Source organism: Temnothorax curvispinosus, unplaced genomic scaffold (assembly GCF_003070985.1).
Source record: "Temnothorax curvispinosus isolate PA1 unplaced genomic scaffold, ASM307098v1 QBEX01011463.1, whole genome shotgun sequence".
Classification (NCBI taxonomy): Eukaryota; Metazoa; Arthropoda; class Insecta; order Hymenoptera; family Formicidae; genus Temnothorax; species Temnothorax curvispinosus.
The window spans coordinates 7,660-19,507 of record NW_020221243.1 but is presented as its reverse complement, the minus strand read 5'-3'; the positions used below and the strand labels follow the sequence as shown (position 1 = coordinate 19,507).

At 30.8% G+C, this 11,848-nt stretch overlaps 2 protein-coding genes across 3 annotated transcripts in view; one reads left to right on the top strand and one right to left on the bottom strand.

Moving 5' to 3' along the window:
* Positions 1–944: 944 nt before the first annotated feature.
* On the top strand, positions 945–3,598 carry LOC112461501 (transport and Golgi organization protein 2). 2 transcript variants are annotated; one of them, XM_025026758.1, is made up of 5 exons: positions 945–1,382; positions 1,543–1,924; positions 2,064–2,310; positions 2,443–2,661; positions 2,788–3,598. In XM_025026758.1, the coding sequence occupies exons 2-5, from the start codon at positions 1,783–1,785 to the stop codon at positions 3,005–3,007; spliced, it is 828 nt and encodes a 275-aa protein (XP_024882526.1). In that variant the 5' UTR covers positions 945–1,382; positions 1,543–1,782; the 3' UTR covers positions 3,008–3,598. The 2 variants fall into 2 exon arrangements, with proteins under 2 accessions (XP_024882526.1, XP_024882525.1); XM_025026757.1 differs by having other exon boundaries at positions 945–1,924.
* Positions 1,831–11,848, bottom strand: part of LOC112461500 (Fanconi anemia group D2 protein homolog) — a gene marked incomplete at its 5' end in the record, with an annotated part of 17,177 nt that continues 7,159 nt past the window's right edge. Inside the window, one exon of the mRNA XM_025026756.1 lies at positions 1,831–1,950. The remainder of the gene's footprint in view (positions 1,951–11,848) is intronic.

Here is an 11,848-nt window from a genome sequence, read left to right as displayed (position 1 = left end):
TATATATATATATATATATATATATATATATATATATATATATATATGTATATATTATTCCTTTATATATATTTATTGTAAAGTATTTTCATATATATAATTGTCAATTACATCAAAAAGATATAAAAAGATACAAATATTGAAAAAATTATAAAAGATTTGTACATTTCTGATGATAAAACAGTGATTATATAAGGTAAAACTCCCTTCTTTGGAATAGTCAAATAGCCAAAACAGTCGATAATGTCAGTATTCTTCAATTACCACCGGGCCCCCGGGCAGTCACGAAAATTTACCCCAGGGTTGTCGGTCTTTAATAGTATCTCGTCGGTGGTTTAAGCCAATGAAACTGCTACTTTTCTGTAAGAGCTGCAAGTTGATTGGCTTAAATCGAAACTTGGACACAGTTCTTGCATCGTGGACACCGGGCTTAAGAGGGCGTTAGCATACAATGAGATTTTGGTAGTCACGAAAATTAAGCCCCTTGCACAATAGGCGATAGCAATAGCGATAGCGACAGCGAAAAAGTTGCCGGCAACTTAAGGCCCGGTCTACAATGGATGTCGTAAGTCGGAGTCGTAAGAAATTGACCAATCACAATCTATTATTCTCCTTGCGGTCGAAGAATAATGAACTGTGATTGGTCAATTTCTTACGACTCCGACTTCCGACATCCATTGTAGACCGGGCCTAATAGCTTTGTCGGCAACCTTGTCGCTGTCGCTATCGCTATCGCCTATTGTGCAAGGGGCTTTAAGGTTTTCGGTCTTTTAGGCCGGTATTTATAGTCGGTTCTTATATTTAAGACCATCTTAAGTACAATCTTAAGATGTCATTAACCAATCACAGAGCCGTATTAGCATCTTAAGATATTACTTAAGACGGTTTTGAAATAAGATCTGATTATGAATACCGGCCTTAGTATCTCATTGGTGATTATACATATTATCGTCTTTTAAAGAAACGTTCTGATTGGTTTTCCCCTACTATGCTTCCTTTTTGTTCCGCTTTTTCTTCTACATGGGAGTGCACCCTGAGTCGAGTCTGCACAAATGGCTGTCAATAGACAATTGCGCATTTGTCTATAAATTTTTCAGTTTTATCACGAAACTTTTCCATATAAATTGATTATTCGTTTCTAATACTATTAAAAATAATCTGAATACTTATGGCATTTACTTGGCATTTACACAATATGAATTTGTTGATTAAAGAATTGTGATAACTCTGTACTCACATAACATAGTACTGCACAGTACTTACATGCTTTTGTGGAAGAAAAACTTCATTGCATACATGTTATATTGGATCTAATTTTTCAACATTTCTATTCTTTCTCTTAAATATCTATTATTGAAACGCTTGCCAGCTCATATAACAAGGTTTTACACGTATTTTTTTTACAAGAGAGCTTAACTCTCATGTTGTTATTGGTATAAATTTTAACTAAATGCAATGTATTATCAGAAAAATTCTTACTTTATTATATTTTTATTTAACATAGTATCTATATTGATTTATAAACAGCCATTTTTGTAACAGTACAACAAAACAAATACATATCATCAGAGGTTGTGCAATATAACATTATCTTAATTTATGACCGATATCTGATAACGTTATCGGTGTCACAGAATGTGAAAATATGACAATATAAATACCAGCAAATATAAGTTCTTCTTTAAATCTCTTGACGAATAAGGGATGTGATACTGTGTCTCAACTCAAAATAGAAACTTATAAATTAAAAAAAGGAAAAGTGTACGAATACTCTAATTAACTATGTGTATCTTGTTTATTTATCGCAATCCAAACGCTGCTGTTAGATCTTATCGATTAATAATTGCATCAAATCGAGATGAAACATATAAACGTCCTGCATCATCAGCCCACTATTGGGAAAAACATCCTGAATGTTTGGGAGGTATGATGAAAATATCAGCAAATTTTCTGAAACAATAACATTGTGAAAATTTCTTTAGACATTTAATAGCTTGAATTACAATATTAAATTTAAAGGAAAAATATCAATTTTTTTAAATTTATATAAAATTATGAGATAGGTACTGACATGGAACCTGGTAAAGAAGGTGGAACTTGGTTAGCTTTATCAATAAAAGGAAAAGCTGCTGTTATTTTAAATCTTAATGGAGAAAGTATAACCAATTCCTCAAGAAAAGGTCGTGGTTCTTTGATAAGCAATTTTATTACTTCTAATGATTCTATAGAATCATACTTAAGTACCTTACACAAGGAAAATGTTAATGGACAACCATACAATCCTTATTGTTTGGTTTTATTCAATTTAAAGTACGTAGATAATAGCTAATATTATAAACCTGAATATTCAGCTGCTTTTATTTAATTATAATAGTAATAAAATCTAAAATCTTACATAAGTAATTTTACTAAATTTCTTAATTACTGTGTATTTTTTTTTAGCAATGCTGACGTACATTATCTGAGTAGTATAAAATCTCCTGGACCTAAAAAAATTTATAACAGTGATATTATAGGTATTGGAAATGGTGGATTAGATCATTCTTATAAAAAAGTGGAAGTAGGAAAGGAAGAATTCAAGCATGTTGTACAAGATGCAGATATATCAAAACAAGATGATCTAATTGAAAAGCTTATTCATTTTTTAAAATCAAAAAAAAAGTATGCCATCTATATTAAATTTTAATACTAAGATATTAAAATAATTTTAATATCAAAATTGTATTAATATGTTTGTATTCAGTTAATATAAAATATTCACGTATATATAATATATATTTATTACAGATATCTACCAGATGACGAATTACAAAGAAGATGTCCAATAAAATATAAAAATCTTAGTTCAATTTTTATTTCTGGAAAAGAATATGGTACAAGGACACATTCTATATTATTAATTGATGGTTCAAACAATGTAACATTTGTTGAAGAAACTCTTATGCCTGATTTTACATGGAAACGGCAACAATTTCAAAATAAATTGATATATGACAATACTTATTAATATTTAAGTGACTTTAATTAAGTCATTTAATACTATTTCAACATCTGTTTCCGTAATAAAAAAAGGCTATGTTGTATTTATATAAATCAAAACTTAATTAAATAAAGATTGTTTCTTAAAAATATCTAAGTAAGAATAGAGATACACAAAACCAATAAGTTAAAATTTTAGTAATATAAAATTCAAAATATAATATCCATAGTATTCATAATAAATATTTATTAATTTCACTTATTGATAAAAATAAAAGACATATTCAATGTCATGTCTTGAGACATGTTCAATGGTATAAGAGATATAAAAAGAAATCTTTTATTAACTATTGAAAACTTTATAGATTTATCATGTTTGATTTTTTAATTAAATAAGATTAGAAAAATTATCCTTTTTAAAATAGTTTGAGGAAAGATATGCTACATAATCATATTATCAAGAAATATGATAATATCTCGTGCTAAATGGGACGAGACCAATCCATGTGTGTGATATATGTATACTGAGTGTTCAAAAAAAGTGGTACCAAATTTTAACAGTATGTAGTACTTGTGAAAACAAATAAAAAAGTCTTAATAAACATTACTCCAAAAATCACTTATTTCTGAGTTATAAGCTTTTTCTATAGCAGATATTCGATGTGTCATCCACTTATTTTAACACACAATTCAGCACGCTTTCTCATTGAGAATCAAACACGTTAAAAAAATTCCATTTATTATTTTGTATTTACTGACAAGTTTTCCATACCAATTCATGCAATGTGTCAACTGATGTGACACACCATGGTTGAGAACGTATCATATCCTATGTATCATACATCATGGTATTTTACGTATGATACTAAGGCTGCGGTCCACTTGACGCTACAAATGCTTTGAGCGTTCTTCTTCTCCTTCTTTCTTCATTGAAAGAAAAGAGAAGAGGAATCCTTCGAAGCATTTGTAACGTCAAGTGAACCGCAACCTAAGTATGATACGTACGTACTTTAGTTTCATAAGTATGTATACGTACTATATGTCACATAACCTTGTTAATATATGTATATGTTTTGTTTAAAACGTTTTAACTATGCAGATACACTTTTCTTTTATAATTAATTAAAAGTATGGTAAAAATACACATTAAGTTAGCAACCTCCGGTGACCTTGACCTTGACATAGACTACGTTTACATAGACCGATTTACACCGAAGTTATAACATCGATGTTATAATGGCCTAGTTTACACCGATCTCTTGATACGCGTATCAAATAGTATATTTGAACTGATCAGCCAATAATCAAACTTATTTACTAGTTATTTACTATTTAATACGCGTATCAAGTGATCGATGTAAACTAGGTCAATTACTGACGTTAGATGCCATGTAAACATTCTTTTATGACAAAGTTATTACATCGTAGTAACTCAAAGTCTTTTAGTGAAGAGGCTTAGGATTATTACATCGACGTAAAAAGGACGTGTAAACGGTCGCAATGTGACGATGGCGATAACACCAACCGTAAAAATTAAATGATCATTAAATGACCATTGCATGATCATGTTTTCTACAGTTGTCAAGTATATATATACATATATGGCAACAAACGAGCGAACGCTTTCCATGTTCTCCCCGATTAATTGTTTCCAAAATTGATAACAACCTAAAATTTCAATTTTACTTGTTAATTATATGTATATTACATTTTACTTGACAAATAAATATTTAATGATTTCCAAATTATATAACCTAAAAATTCACTTCGTTTGTTGACTTGTTTACATTCTTTCAGACCACAACCCTACCACAAGCAAGCATTTAATTTTTCATACTTTTATATTGGTACTAATAGGAATCCTTGACTTGCTTCACTCGAAAGTTGTTAAGCTATTTCAATTCGGTTTTAACATAAATTTTTTTTATTGAGCAGTCTGAGATAGATCATGGCATACTTTCTTTGTAAACTTTTTGAATTTTTGCAATATCTTCAAAATTGAAGAAAATAGTACCTACACGAAAATGTGCTGTGACGTCATACCTTATATAAGAAATGACGTCATACCTTTTGAAGTTGCCGTCATCAAAGAAACTTTAACAAGCTATAACTTTCTCAAATTTAGTTTTTTTTTTTTTTAATTCAAAAAGTACTAAAAATCGGCTTAGATTCTCTACATTAATTATGGATACCGTTTAATAAAAAAAAATGTTAAAACCGAATTTGGCGGAAATAAGAGAAGAGTGACCGTGTAAACGCAACTCACCTTAAATAGGCGTTATAACATTAACGTTACTGTAAATCGAATTAGTTAGAAGCCGTGTAAACGTTATAGTCAATGATAGACCTTGTTTCGCTCTGTAAACAGAGGTAGGATGGGGTGGATCAAAACGAAGTTTACTCCACCCACCCCGGGCCTGCATATAAGACAAGATCTATTATTGTACGGTTCGGGTTTTCAACTTTTCACGCGAACCAAGGTCCACCTCCACCCACCCCTGCCTGCGGGAACGGAACGGTAACCCCTCCCCCGCCTACATGTGTACTGTCTATACACAGATATCAGTAAATTACTTCCCTTAGCACTGAATTATGAACAACAGAAATTTAAAAAATCTGACCCACCCATACAACAATTAGTTTGAGTTTTTTCGATTATATACATAAAAATGTATTATTAATTTTCAATTTTGTATTTTTTCTTATTTCCTCAAAATTCGGTAATTTTTCAAAATAATAACCTCTACGAAATGTGTTGAGTTAGGTTAATTAGATTTTCCGGAGGGGTGTGTTAAGAGAGGCGTTCAATTTACTACACATAAATAGATGAGTAAAGCAGTTAAGAATACATTATGTAAAACGTACGTAGCATATGAAAATTACATATAATTTGTGTAAATTCTTTTAATAACTTTTTAATAAATAACGAAAGACACTTAAAATCTGTTAATAATTATTCAGGGCCATGTCCTTGACAACATATGTCAAGATTAAAGTCATTGAAGCTGAGTCAGTTATTATGCACTTTTACCCCATTTTTTTTAATGAAAGAAGCGAATAATAATAATTTTACATTTGCAATTTTGCAAAATTGAATGCGTCTATATAAAATGTAATCGAATTTTTTTATAATTTTATCTGTTTATTTTTTTACAACAATCAACTTTCTCTTTTCTCTTATTCTACGTATAAAAGTCATCGAAAAATGAATACTTTACAAGATAATTCATATTTTATATTAAAAAAGTTATAACAAAATTTTTAATATCTCAGGAAATTCTTAACGAAAGAAAGCTTTATTATAGTATTTTGAAAACGTCTCGACGAGATCTACAACTTTTATTTCAAAGCAAAAATCAAGTTCCATTTAAGAAATTAGTCTCCTTTAAAATTTCTTGAAAATGATGACATGTACGACACGACTCACATTTGAATCAGATGTCCCCTTTCAAACCAAACAACTTTCACCTGAAGCATCTCTTCCTGGAATCACAAATAAAAGTTTTTGGGGGTAATCGATTAAAATGGAACACCCTAGTGGAGGTTTTAAATCAGGTTTGGAAGGAAGGAATTTTACCAAAGGATTGGAGAACCTCTATTATAGTTCCGCTACATAAAAGAGGCGATAAAAACATTGTTGAAAATTATAGAGATATTTCTCTTCTGTGCTCAGAGTTCAAATTATATGCTGAAATTATCAGAAAAAGGTTGGAGAAATCTGTTAAGCGTATACAGCACAAAATGATTTCAAAAAATATTTTTGAATATTTCTATAAAAATATTGCAAGAAACATTTTAGAAATATTTTAAAATGGCTTTAGAAATATTTTAAAATGTGTAGGAGATATGGGGCCGTAGGGCCAGTATTGATGAGGGATCGGAGAAATTAGCGTAGTAGTGAAGCAGTCGTGGGGTAGCAGCCTAAGTGCTAGGCATGTGAGCGAAGGATCCCGAGTTCGAGTCCCGGTAGCTCCGTTAATTTTTCTCTGCGCTTACAAATGATTTAAAAATTTTTTGCCGTAACATTTTAAATATATTTTAAGAATCTTTTAAAAATATTTATAAAAATGTTCTTCTTTATCTCACTCAGATATTTTCTTAAATATTTAAAATATATTTTTAAAATATTAATTCAAATTTACATATTTATTGTTTTATAATCTTGTTTCAAAATATTTAAAAAATATTTTATTTATTATTGGTTTTTTATAATCTTTTTTCAAATATTTTTGAAATATTATGAAATATTTTTAAGAGCCGGTTAGACCACCTTGAAACTTTCAAAAAATCAAATTTATTTTTTTTTACTTAAAACATTCTTTAGGATGTCAAAAATACTTAATATGCAATTGTTCCCAATGCTTAAAAAATTCGTTTTTATTCAAAAAATATTGTTACTTAAAACTTTAAATGCGTTTTTCTCAAAAATGCATTTTTCAAATTGACGAACAGTAGAACTCGAACAATTTTTGACCGATTTACTTGAAATTTTGACATCTTTAAAACTAAATTATCTAAAGAAATACATACAGATTTTACGATTCATTAACAATATTCTAAGTTAGAGAATTTTATAGTTTTTTTTACCTAAAAATAAAATTTTTTGTTCAAATACTCACCATTTCTTCAAAAATCCATATTTTGAAAAATTCATATGTACTTCTCTAGCAAATTTCATGTAAATAATAAAAATTTTTTTGTTTTGCCCTACGATTAAATGGTGACCACTTCTACTGCTCTTCCCGAAGCGAATCAAATCAAACAAATGCTGCTTTAGAGCCGCCATTTGGGAAAAAATATTAACTTTAGAAAATTTTTGATATACTTCGAAATATGTATAATAAAGTGTATAAATTGATTTTGTAGTTACTTTATTATTTCTCCAAAAAAAATTCTAACAATCACGCGATTTTTGAAGATTCAAGGTGGCCTAACCCCTTAATTAAAAAAAATGCATGGTAGCCCATCTTTCCATGCTAATTCACAACGACGCCGCTAAGTGGCGCATAATGGCAAAACTAACTCGTAAGTAAATTTAAGTTGGGAGCTAATATAAGCAGGCCTCCGGCGAAGTAAAATCATAACATTCGCAAGGCATATCTTTGCCAGCAATATAATCACCCAACACTGCTGCGATGATATATGTAGATATACAAAATATTTTTCAAAATAAAGTATAAAAATGTATATTTTTCAAATATTAAAAAAAAACGTTTCAAACGGAAGACAATTATTGCTGAGTTAAACATATTTTATTTTTTAAGCAATATTTCTAAAAGATTTTACAAATATTATTGAATATATTTATTTGCAAATTTTTAAAAATATTTTTAAAAATATATTTCTTTACATAATCTGGCAAAAATATTTTTCTGAATTATTTTAACCCTCCTAAAAAATATTTTAACCCGTTGAGGTCACATGGGGTCCAGTGAACCCCAGGCTTTTTTTTTCCTTAAAAGTATACTATTTTGAGAGTAAAACGCACAAAGTTTTTTTGCTCTATTTCAAAAAATTTTGATGAATATTTTTATAAAAAAAGTCAAATTTCTTGAAAAAAAATTTTTTGCTCGCGTTTTTTCAACATAAAATTTTTTAAATTATTGGATTATCAAGAGGAAGTCATAAATTAATTCCAGTTCAAGGTTTGAGTCGATACATCAAAAGGAACGCAAATGGAAATTGTTGTAGGGTCCACTGGACCCCATGTAACCTCTACGTTACTTTTAGGAGGTGTGACCTCAACGGGTTAAAAATATTTTGTGCTGTATGGGAGAAAGGCTTGTTACCAGAGAGTCAAGCCAGTTTTAAACGAGGGAGATCAACAATGGATAATATCTTTGTGTTGAACCATTTAACCCAGAAACAAGAAAAAAAGGGGGAAAAAGGTAAAGTGTATGCACTTTTCATGGACCTGAAGGCAGCCTTTGACAACGCGGAAAGGGGGCAACTATGGAAGATCCTTAAGAAGATGGGACTAGAGGAAGATCTTATAGGAAAGTTAGAAAGAATTTACGAAAATACGAAGGTAACTATTAGAACAAAGGAAGGTTTAACGAAAGAATTTTACATAATAAAAGGAGTTAGGCAGGGTTGTGTTCTGAGTCCGCTTTTATTTAACCTGTATATTGCGGAGATTAGAAAAGCATTAGAGGAAAAGAACATAGGCGGTGTACAATTAAGGAATGTGAGAGTATGGTCGTTGGAGTATGCCGATGATATGGTATTTTTAGCTAAGAATAGGGATGCAATGTTAGATATGATGGATACAATTAGGAGATTTTTTAGGAAAAAAAATGACTATGTACTGAGAAAACTAAGATGGTGGTGTTCAATAAAAGAGGTAGGGAAAAGGTAGAAAAATGAAAATGGGAGAATAAAGAAATCGAAGAGGTCAAGACGTTTAAATACCTAGGGTTTGTTTTTAACAGGAGTGGTAAATATACAGAACATATTAAAAGGTAGGATTACGGTTAACAGGATCTGGGGTCTAGGAGAAAGGTTTTGTAGGAATAATTTTATTAGAAGAGGGATGCTATTTAGATATTTAGTTAGGAGCGTTATGTCATGCGGTGTGGAATTATGGAGTTGGGAAAAAAAAAATTTAAAAAAGATAATGCTGGATTACGCTAGATGGGTTTTTAAATTAAAGTTTTGCATTCCAAGATATATGATGTCTAGAGAACTAGGAATGAGCAAACTAAGGATAAGATGGGGAATTAGGGCTATGAAGTTTGAGAATAAGGTTAGAGAAGCAAGTGAAGAGAGGTGGATTAAAAAGTATTAGATAAAGTGGTTAGATAAAGAAAGCAATGAATGAAATGATAGATATGGAAAGAAAAGGGAGAAATATTTTAATAGGAATGGTTGGAGTGTTGTGGCTGTGGAAGCCTTGAGAAGAGAGGGGAAAAATTAAGGTAAAGAAATGAGAAATAGGGATGAGGAAGTACAGAGGCAGTTAGAGGAAAATAGGATTTTAGAATCAAGGTATAATAAGAAATATAACGAGCTGAGCAAGGATTTGGAAGGACCCAGCTATTTAAGGATGGTTTATTTAGACAGGCAGGATCTCAGGGATAGTATCAAGGCTCTGTTAAATTTAAGATGCGGTAACTTAGAATCAGAGGTATTGGTTAGAAAAAGAGAAGCGGATGTGTATTTTTTGCTATGAAGGTAAAGATAGCATGAAACACTACGTAGAGAATTGTATGGAGACAAAGGAATGGTTTACTGTATTAGGAAAGGATAGTAAAAAAAGGTTGGAAAAACTTTGGAACAATAAATTGGACACCACCAAAGCGGAGGTATTATTAAAAGTTGCTAGGAAAAGGAATGCGAAACCCAGCAAACGAAAAAAGATTGAAAAAAATTAAAACGGGATTACCAGGAATTCAATTAAGGACTTTCCGAATTCCATTTTGTCCAAAAAAGGGATTGAAATAGTTTCAATATCATGGAATTCCTTATTTTGGAAAGAATTTGTCTTTTTTGAATCCCATCCAATTCCGACACAAAAACGTAACGAAATAAATACCACTGAATGCCAAGTTAGGGATTGGAAAGTTTCGTCATGAATTCCATTGAATACCATTGATTCCGTTAACGAAATAAATACCATTGAATGCCAAACTAGGAATTAAAAATTTCCGTATTGAATTCAATGGAATTCAATGGAAACTATTTCAATCCCTTTTTTGGACAAAATGGAATTCCTGGCAATCCCGTTTTAATTCTTTTCAATCTTTTTTTGTTTGCTGGGAAGAAAAAGAAGATAGATATAAGATGTGGTGTTCTTTTTTTTTTCCAATGGCGCAACAGTCCGAGTCAGACCTAGGCCTCCCCCAAAGTAATGTCAAATGTGCTTGTGGTGCGCACGCGGGTTGTACACAAGCACATGAACGGCAAGGTAGAGGGGGTTTCGAGGCAAGGGATACTCTCCTGACGGGCTGGGAGCTCCCATCGAGGAAGGAGAGACAAGCGATACAATTTATTTTTTTTTGGTTCTACCAGGCTTGGATTCGAACCTGAGATCTTTGGTTTAGCAGACCAGTGCGCTGTCTACTACGCCACGCTCGCTCTCTGGCGTCCCGCGCGGAGGACATATAAGAATAGGCTGTGAGATAGGCTGTGAGGTTAGGAAATAGTGCAATAAGAATCAATGATCAACGAATATTTGTTAAATAAATTAAATTAAAGTAAATTAAATCAAATTAAATTAAATAGGTTATAATTTTATAATTTATAATAGGTTATTAGATTATTTGTATGTACGAGGATGGTATATAGGTATGAGTGAATAAGGAATTGACTGTAAACCAAGTCCACTTTCTGGCTGTTTTGCTAAAGTTAATAAACATATGTCTTTGTTTCATGTATTGTACCTCAAACTTGATGGTCAGGTACTTTAATAAGGTAACTAAAAGAGATTTAGCAGTGAAAATTAGTGAAACAGTTTTTACCACTTTTTCGAAAAAAATGTAATGTTCAGAGGCTTTGAGCGACCTCTAAATATTAAGTTACAGCGTCTGCTCTTCAAGGGTCTTTATTTGAGAGTTCGTAGAACGAATTTAAGGGATGAGACTTAAAATCAAATTTTTTACCCAAAAATATTGCCACCCTAATATATATATATATATATACTACCCAATAAGAACAGTATCGTTTTATATACGTATATTAAACGTAAGTATGGTATAAAACTGGTATAGGTATATGGCATATACGTATATAGAATTAACGTTTTTTATACGATAGTGTAATATACGTTTATAACACTCGTTTTTACTACGTATGTTTAATACGAAACGTACTTTATACGTTGGAAAATAGTTTATGTAACACCAGAATTTCATCTACGTTTATAATACGT